General features: G+C 47.2%; 1 protein-coding gene across 1 annotated transcript; it reads left to right on the top strand.

Annotated features, from left to right (window-relative positions):
* Positions 1-4,178: 4,178 nt before the first annotated feature.
* On the top strand, positions 4,179-5,207 carry LOC138350537 (homeobox-like protein HDP1). Its single transcript, XM_069301545.1, has one exon. The coding sequence runs from the start codon at positions 4,179-4,181 to the stop codon at positions 5,205-5,207; it is 1,029 nt and encodes a 342-aa protein (XP_069157646.1).
* The last annotated feature ends 4,538 nt before the right edge of the window (positions 5,208-9,745 follow it).

Raw genomic sequence — 9,745 nt, 5'->3', positions numbered from 1 at the left:
ACCCTCCGTCTCCTCTGCTCCACTACCCTACTTCTCTGCATTACTTTCCTCTTCCTCCTCTGGACCACTACTCTCCTCCTCCTCTGCATCATATCCCTCCTCCTCTGCGTCACTACCCTCCTTTTCTGCAACACTACTCTCCTCCTTTTCTGCACCACTACCCTCCTCCTCTGCATCACTTCCCTCCTCCTCTGCACCTCTACCCTCCTCCTCTTCTGCATCACTATCCTCCTCCTCCTCTGCAGCACTACCCTCCTCAAACCTCTGCACCACTTCTCTCCTTCTCCTCTGCACCACTACCCTCCTCCTCCTCCACTGCACCACTACCCTCCTCCTCCACTGCACCACTGCCCTCCTCCTCTGCACCACTCCCCTCCTCCTCCTCCACTGCACCACTACCCTTCTCCTCCTCTGCACCACTACCCTCCTCCTCTGCAACACTACCCTCCTCCTCCTCTGCACCACTACCATCCTTCTCCTCTGCACCACTACCCTCCTCCTCTTCACCACTACCCTCCTCCTCCTCCTCTGCACCACTACCATCCTCTTCCTCTGCACCACTACCCTCCTCCTCCTCCTCTGCACCACTATCATCCTCCTCCTCTGCATCACTACCCTCCTCCTCTGCAACACTACCCTCCTCCTCCTCTGCACCACTACCATCCTCCTCCTCGGCAACACTACCCTCCTCCTCCTCTGCAACACTACCCTCCTCCTCTGCAACACTACCCTCCTCCTCTGCATCACTACCCTCCTTCTCCTCTGCATCGCTTCCCTCCTCCTCCTCTGCACCACTACCCTTCTCCTCCTCTGCACCACTACCCTCCTCCTCCTCTGCACCACTACCCTCCTCCTCTGCATCACTACCTTCCTCCTCTGCGCCACTACCCTCCTCCTCTGCATCACTTCCTACCTCCTCTGCACCACTACCCTCCTCCTCCTCCTCTGCACCACTACCCTTATCCTCCTCTGCACCACTACCCTCCTCCTCTGCATCACTACCCTCCTCTGCACCACTACCCTCCTCCTACTCTGCAGCACTACCCTCCTCCTCCTCTGCTCCACTACTCTCCTCCTCCTCTGCACCACTACCCTCCTCCTCCTCTGCACCACTACCATCCTCCTCCTCTTCAACACTACTCTCCTCCTCCTCAGCAACACTACCCTCCTCCTCTGCAGCACTACCCTCCTCCTTTTCACCACTACCCTCCTCCTCCTCTGCACAACTACCCTCCTCCTCTGCAACACTACCCTCCTCCTCCTCTGCACCACTACCATCCTTCTCCTCTGCACCACTACCATCCTCCTCCTCTGCACCACTACCCTCCTCCTCCTCTGCATCACTACCCTCCTCCTCTGCACCACTACCCTCCTCCTACTCTGCACCACTACCATCCTCCTCCTCGGCAACACTACCCTCCTCCTCCTCTGCAACACTACCCTCCTCCTCTGCAGCACTACCCTCCTCCTTTGCACCACTACCCTCCTCCTCCTCTGCACAACTATCCTCCTCCTCTGCAACACTACCCTCCTCCTCCTCTGCACCACTACCATCCTTCTCCTCTGCACCACTACCATCCTCCTCCTCTGCACCACTACCCTCCTCCTCCTCTGCATCACTACGCTCCTCCTCTGCACCACTTCCCTCCTCCTCCTCTGTACCACTACCATCCTCCTCCTCGGCAACACTACCCTCCTCCTCCTCTGCAACACTACCCTCCTCCTTTGCAGCACTACCCTCCTCCTTTGCACCACTACCCTCCTCCTCCTCCTCTGCACAACTACCCTCCTCCTCTGCACCACTACCATCCTTCTCCTCTGCACCACTACCATCCTCCTCCTCTGCACCACTACCCTCCTCCTCCTGTGCACATCTACCCTCCTCCTCTGCACCACTACCCTCCTCCTCCTCTGCACCACTACCCTCCTCCTCCTCTGCACCACTACCCTCCTCCTCCTCTGCACCACTACCCTCCTCCTCTGCATCACTACCTTCCTCCTCTGCGCCACTACCCTCCTCCTCTGCATCACTTCCTACCTCCTCTGCACCACTACCCTCCTCCTCCTCCTCCTCTGCACCACTACCCTTATCCTCCTCTGCACCACTGCTCTCCTCCTTTTCTGCACCACTACCCTCCTGCTCTGCAACACTACCCTCCTCCTCTGCACCACTACCCTCCTCCTCTGCATCACTACCTTCCTCCTCTGCATCACTACCCTCCTCCTCTGCACCACTACCCTCCCCCTCTGCATCACTACCCTCCTTCCCTGCACCACTATCCTCCTCCTCTGCACCACTACCCTCCTCCTCCTCTGCAGCACTACCCTCCTCCTCCTCTGCTCCACTACTCTCCTCCTCCTCTGCACCACTACTCTCCTCCTCCTCTGCACCACTATCCTCCTCCTCTGCATCACTGCCCTCATCCTCCTCTGCAGCACTACCCTCCTCCTCCTCTGCTCCACTACTCTCCTCCTCCTCTGCACCACTACTCTCCTCCTCCTCTGCACCACTACCCTCTTCCTGCTCTGCACCACTACCTTCCTCCTCCTCTGCAGCACTACCCTCCTCCTACTCCTCCTTGAGAGATGGGTGTGAGTAGTAACCAGGTGTGGGCTTCAGTGTTCCCTTTCATCTGCAGGTGTAGGTGGGGAGAGTTTCCAGGTGTGGGCTTCAGTGTTCTCTTTCATCTGCAGGTGTTGGTGTGGAGAGTTGCCAGGTGTGGGCTTCAATGTTCTCTCTCATCTACAGGTGTGGGAGGGGAGAGTTTCCCGGTGTGGGCTTCAGTGTTCCCTCTCATCTTCAGGTGTTGGTGTGGAGAGTTGCCAGGTGGTGGCTTCAATGTTCCACATCATTTGCAGGTGTGGGTGGGGAGAGTAGCCAGGTGTGGGCTTCAATGTACCCTCTCATCTACAGGTGTGGGAGGGGAGAGACTCCTGCGAGGACTTCACCGGAGGGGCGTCACTGGTGATTACCTTGCGATTACGATCCGGGACAGTGAGGAGAACAAGAAGTACCTCCGGGAGCTCGCTGCGTCGCTTAACAATTTTAATAATTTTCATATATGATAGATTGTTGAGACCAGCCTCACGAGACCAATAATGTACAAGGACACATCTACGAGGAGCTGGTTGTTGAGACCTGCCTCACGAGACCAATAATGTACAAGGACACATCTACGAGGAGCTGGTTGTTGAGACCAGCCTCACGAGACCAATAATGTACAAGGACACATCTACGAGGTGCTGGTTGTTGAGACCAGCCTCACGACACCAATGTAGATGTACATTATATAACAATGATTATGATGTACATCTCTCAATGAGATGATTACGTCTCATCAAGTATTAGATGAACATGTGTAGATGTACAGTAATCTACAGATGTACATGTGTAGATGTACAGTAATTTACTGATGTACTTGTGTAGATGTACAGTAATCTACAGATGTATATGTGTAGATGTACAGTATTCTACTGCTGTACATGTGTAGATGTACAGTAATCTACAGATGTACATGTTTAGATGTACAGTAATCTACAGATGTACATGTGTAGATGTACAGTAATCTACAGATGTACATGTGTAGATGTACAGTAATCTACAGATGTACATGTGTAGATGTACAGTAAACTACAGATGTACATGTGTAGATGTACAATAATCTACAGATGTACATGTGTAGATGTACAGTAATCTACAGATGTACATGTGTAGATGTACAGTAATCTACAGATATATATGTGTAGATGTATAGTAATCTACAGATGTACATGTACAGTAATCTACAGATGTACATGTGTAGATGTACAGTAATCTACAGATATATATGTGTAGATGTACAGTAATCTACAGATGTACATGTGTAGATGTACAGTAATCTACAGATGTACAGTAATCTACAGATGTACATGTGTAGATGTACAGTAATCTACAGATGTACACGTGCAGGTATGCTGGTGGTATGAATGCATTTTGGTATGCTGGAGGTATGAATGAGATTTGGTATGCTGGTGGTATGAATGAGTTTTGGTATGCTGGTGGTAAGAATGAGTTCAGGTATGGTGATCGTATGAATGAGTTTTGGTATGCTAGTGGTATGAATGAGTTTTCCTATGCTGGTGGAATGTAGGAGTTTTGGTATGCTGGTGGTATGAATGAGTTTTTGTATGTTGGTGAAATGAATGAGTTTCGGTATGCTGTAGGTATGAATGAGTTTAGGTATGCTGGAGGCATGAATGAGTTTAGGTATGCTGGAGGTATGAATGAGTTTTGGTATGCTGGTGGTAAGAATGAGTTTTGGTATGCTTGTGGTATAAATGAGTTTTGGTATGCTGGTGAAGTGAATGAATTTTGGTATGCTGGTGGAATGAATGAGTTTAGGTATGCTGGTGGTATGAATGCATTTTGCTATGCTTGTGGAATGAATGAATTTTGGAATGCTGGTGGTATGAATAAGCTTTGGTATGCTGGTGGAATAAACGAGTTTTGGTATGCTGGAGGTATGAATGAGTTTTGGAATGCTGGTGGTATGAATGAGTTTTGGTATGCTGAGGAAATGAATGAATTTTGGTATGTTGGTGGAATGAATGAGTTTCTGTATGCTGGTGGTATGAATGAGTTTTGGTATGCTGGTGGTATGAATGAATTTTGGTATGCTGAGGAAATGAATGAATTTTGGTATGTTGGTGGAATGAATGAGTTTCTGTATGCTGGTGGTATGAATGAGTTGTGGTATGCTGAGGAAATGAATGAATTTTGGTATGTTGGTGGAATGAATGAGTTTCTGTATGCTGGTGGTATGAATGAGTTTTGGTATGCTGAGGAAATGAATGAATTTTGGTATGTTGGTGGAATGAATGAGTTTCTGTATGCTGGTGGTATGAATGAGTTGTGGTATGCTGAGGAAATGAATGAATTTTGGTATGCTGGAGGCATTAAAGAGTTTCGGTATGCTGGCGGTATGAATGAGTTTTGGTATGATGGTGGTATGAATGAATTTTGGTATGTTGGTGGCATCTATGCGTTTAGGTATGCTAGTGTTATGAGTGAGTTTTGGTATGCTGGTGGTATGAATGAGTTTTGGTATGCTGGTGGAATGAATGAGTTTCGGTATGCTGGTGGTATGAATGAGTTTCCGTGTGCTGGTGGTATGAATGAGTTGTGGTGCGTCGGTGGTATAAATGATTTTTGTATAATGATAGTTTGAATGAGTTTTTATATTATGGTAGTATGAAGGATTTTTAGTATACATTGTTTGAATGAGTTTTGGTATGTTAGAGGTATGAAAGTATTTTAGTATGCTGAAGGTACCTTCCTTGAGGTTACCTTGAGATGGTTTCGGGGCTTTGCGTCCCCGCGGCCCGGTTCTCGACCAGGCCTCCTCGTGGCTGGACTGGTCAAGCAGGTTGTTGGACGCGGCTACTCGCAACCTGACACCTGAATCACAGCCTGGTTGATCAGGTATCCTTTGGAGGTGCTTATCAAGTTCCTTTGAACTCTTTGAGAGGTCGGCCAGTTATACCTCTTATGTGTAGTCGAATAGTATAAATGAAGTGGAAGGTATAGATAAGCAGCCTTCCAGTCTGTAGTGGAAGGTATAGATAAGCAGCCTTCCAGTCTGTAGTGGAAGGTATAGATAAGCAGCCTTCCAGTCTGTAGTGGAAGGTATAGATAAGCAGCCTTCCAGTCTGTAGTGGAAGGTATAGATAAACAGCCTTCCAGTCTGTAGTGGAAGGTATAGATAAGCAGCCTTCCAGTCTGTAGTGGAAGGTATAGATAAGCAGCCTTCCAGTCTGTAGTGGAAGGTATAGATAAGCAGCCTTCCAGTCTGTAGTGGAAGGTATAGATAAGCAGCCTTCCAGTCTGTAGTGGATGGTATAGATAAGCAGCCTTCCAGTCTGTAGTGGAAGGTATAGATAAGCATTTGTCTCCTGATTTTATGAATGTTTTGGTATGTAATTGATTTATTAGCGTTTTCTACACTTTATTATTATTAATATGACTTTCTTTACTATTGTTTGGGATCACTATTATTAGTTTTGGGTCTTTATTTGTTACGAGATCTTAGTTATTGTAACATTTTAGGGATTTTAGGCATTGGGAATTTTTGTCTGACTTTAGTCTGTCTTAACCTTGTTATCCTCAAGATCAAGCAAAAGCATATATACACTTGTGTTATTGTAAGTTGCTTAATGTACAACTAAATACAGTAAGTTGCCGACTGTAACTTACAATTATGCATTAAGCAGCGTACCGTATATGTACTTTCATATTATCAGTATCCTATTGTAAACTTGCTCTAATACAGTAGCTAGTCTTTTGGGCACTTACTTTATTACAGTAAGTAACGTACTGTACAAGATCTTTTGTACAGTAAGCAGCTTACTGTTCAAGTAGTTTAATACAGTAAGTGTCCTTCTGCACACTTAAATGAACAATTTCTTTAGTAAAGAAACTACCATATGTACGCCTGCTTTGATACTGTAAGTAGTACTGTACTATATTTTATATAGTAAAGTACTACAACTATTAAAGTTAATACATGCATTATCTGAAATTAAGTAACATACAACTTTTAACAATTTGAACACTTATTTTCACTCATTCTCTGAGGCCTATTGTTTGGAGGTATTAACTTGCTAGTGGCTATGATATGACTTTTTCAACAGAAACAGTAAGACAAATCCGAGTGGTAAACGTTGTCAATGGTCCTTAGGACTCTAGCCTGAGACCTGTCTTGTTTACCGTATATATAAACCATGTTGATACAACACTCAAGTGCAACATTTCCATAGTTGCCAATGGTCCTCAGGACTCTGACCTGAGACCTGTCTTGTTTACCGTATATATAAACCATGTAGATAAAAAAAAAATTCTTAATAAATTAAGAAAAACTTAAAATCGTTACAAGAAGATTTAGCCTTTTAAAATTTAACAAAACATTTGCATATGCTGGTCAATACTGTCAATGCTCAGTTTAATATTACTTTGGCTTACTTTAAATGACTGGAGAGGACAGTCTCATTTTGAAAATTTTCCGATTGATGGTGACCTAACTGGTCACATCTCAGGGTATAAGACTCAGTGATTGTGACAACCTATCCTGACATTTTCCTGTCATTCACACCTTCACTATACCTCACTATCAAACTGTTGCTGCTGACAGTGAGAACAGTAACCAGCCTTAAAACATTTAAACTGGGAGAAAGTCACTATTGCTGACCTGGAAAAGCTTTGAGCGTCTGTTTAACAGAAAAATTTATACTATTCATACATCAAATATTGTAACTGTCAACACAAAACTTAAGTGTAATGTCTATCAAAACAGTTTCAATTACTCTTTTTTTCCATCTGTCATGTCAGTGTTAGTTAAGGAAGGGGAGAGAGAATCCTTCTTAAAAACAAATATAAGAAGTTATGCCTGGTTGTAATTGTCACGTTAAAGCATTCCAAATTACATCTGTCATTGGGATACTCTGTGGCAAGATGCTGGGTGTCCCAGAGATGGCTGGGATACTCTGTGGCAAGATGCTGGGTGTCCCAGAGATGGCTGGGATACCCTGTGGCAAGATGCTGGGTGTCCCAGAGATGGCTGGGATACTCTGTGGCAAGATGCTGGGTGTCCCAGAGATGGCTGGGATACTCTGTGGCAAGAGGCTGGGTACCCCAGAGATGGCTGGGATACTCTGTGGCAAGATGCTGGGTGCCCCAAAGATGGCTGGGATTCCCTGTGGCAAGATGCTGGGTGCCCCAGAGATGGCTGGGATACCCTGTGGCAAGATGCTGGGTCCCCCAGAGATGGCTGGAATACTCTGTGGCAAGATGCTGGATGTCCCAGAGATGGCTGGGATACTCTGTGGTAAGATGCTGGGTGCCCTAGAGATGGCTGGGATACTCTGAGGCAAGATGCTGGTTGTCCCAGAGATGGCTGGGATACCCTGTGGCAAGATGCTGGGTGCCCCAGAGATGGCTGGGATACTCTGTGGCAAGATGCTAGGTGCCCCAGAGATGGCTGGGATACCCTGTGGCAAGATGCTGGGTGTCCCAGAGACGGCTGGGATACCCTGTGGCAAGATGCTGGGTGTCCCAGAGATGGCTGGGATGCCCTGTGGCAAGATGCTGGGTGTCCCAGAGATGGCTGGGATACTCTGTGGCAAGATGCTGGGTGCCCCAGAGATGGCTGGGATACCCTGTGGCAAGATGCTGGGTGTCCCAGAGATGGCTGGGATACTCTGTGGCAAGATGCTGGGTGCCCCACAGATGGCTGGGATACCCTGTGGCAAGATGCTGGGTGTCCCAGAGACGGCTGGGATACCCCGTGGCAAGATGCTGGGTGTCCCAGAGATGGCTGGGATGCCCTGTGGCAAGATGCTGGGTGTCCCAGAGATGGCTGGGATACTCTGTGGCAAGATGCTGGGTGCCCCAGAGATGGCTGGGATACCCTGTGGCAAGATGCTGGGTGTCCCAGAGATGGCTGGGATACTCTGTGGCAAGATGCTGGGTGCCCCAGAGATGGCTGGGATACCCTGTGGCAAGATGCTGGGTGCCCCAGAGATGGCTGGGATACTCTGTGGCAAGATGCTGGGTGTCCCAGAGATGGCTGCCTGTCCCAGACCAGACCAAGAACTAGTGCTCTCACCATCATATTATCAACAGGATTTAAGACAAAACAAATATTTTACAATCAAAGGATTTCTGATTGCCTTAAAAGAAAAACGGTTTATGAATTTCGTGATGAAATTATAAAATTATGAGAGAGAAAGGAAGGTCGGTAAAGATTCCTCTGGGCCTGTGTTACATGTAATACTCTCAGAGATAATTATTCTACACTGTACCGCAGCAGTGTTGTATACAGGACACGAGACGGAACCTGACCTTACTACAGTTCTCTGTTAGATCTGTTTATATTTGGCTACTAATGTTTTAATATTGAAATAAATTTATTTCAAAATGTATTTCTTGTTTTGAAATTAAAATAAATTTATTGAGATATGATTTACACACGTAGAGTTGAAGCAGCTCAAGCTATTCTCACACCGTCAAGTCCAACGTCTTCATATTTACCTGAATTTGCCTTAGGGCCACTACTTCAAACCAATCAGCATCGTTGCAAGAGTAGCATCGTCTCGCTCGCAGTGTGACTTAGGCGGCCCTCTGCTTGAGCGCTACGCACGCCCACTCTACCAACGTCTGATACCTCTTAGAGTGCGTGAGTGGATGGATCGATCAGCTCGCCAGCCATAAAGCAAGCCAGCATCGTCTCGCTGTCCTACAGCAGCTGTTATCTCCAGCCTCGACGAGCACTTCAGTGCAGCCAAAAACCAGTTCCAGCCAGCAGCAGTGTATTGGAGCAGAACCAGGCGCTTCCCAGCCACCATCTAGTCCTAAGCAGTGACATCTTCCTCGTGGCATCTTCTGTGTGTTGTCCAATGTGCTTGTGTCCAGGTCGGACTGCATTTAGGTGAACAGCCCCACTTCGAGCCAGAACAGGCCCAGGTGAGAAGACGGAAGTTCACCTTTTGCAGCTGCGTCATGGCATAGGTGCATTCTTTTTCTCCTCTCCTAAAATTCTTCCGTTTCTGACACTGCCGAGCCAGTTGTGGAATCTCGTGATCGTGCGAGCCCACCATAACTGGGGGTTGCAACCTTCCGGAACACGGTGTTTGTTCGTGGTGAGACCCTTAGGCCAGGTCTTAGACCTGGCCTACACACTGACCCCCACTGAGCTTATGGAATCACAGTGAT

The sequence above is a fragment of the Procambarus clarkii genome, chromosome 46 (genome assembly GCF_040958095.1).
Source record: "Procambarus clarkii isolate CNS0578487 chromosome 46, FALCON_Pclarkii_2.0, whole genome shotgun sequence".
Classification (NCBI taxonomy): Eukaryota; Metazoa; Arthropoda; class Malacostraca; order Decapoda; family Cambaridae; genus Procambarus; species Procambarus clarkii.
Note: the sequence above shows the minus strand (reverse complement) of the source record. Positions and strands in the feature narration are given on the sequence as shown.

Excerpts from the sequence above, each read along its gene's own strand:
- LOC138350537 (XM_069301545.1), top strand. The coding sequence starts at position 4,179 with ATGAATGAGTTTCGGTATGCTGTAGGTATGAATGAGTTTAGGTATGCT.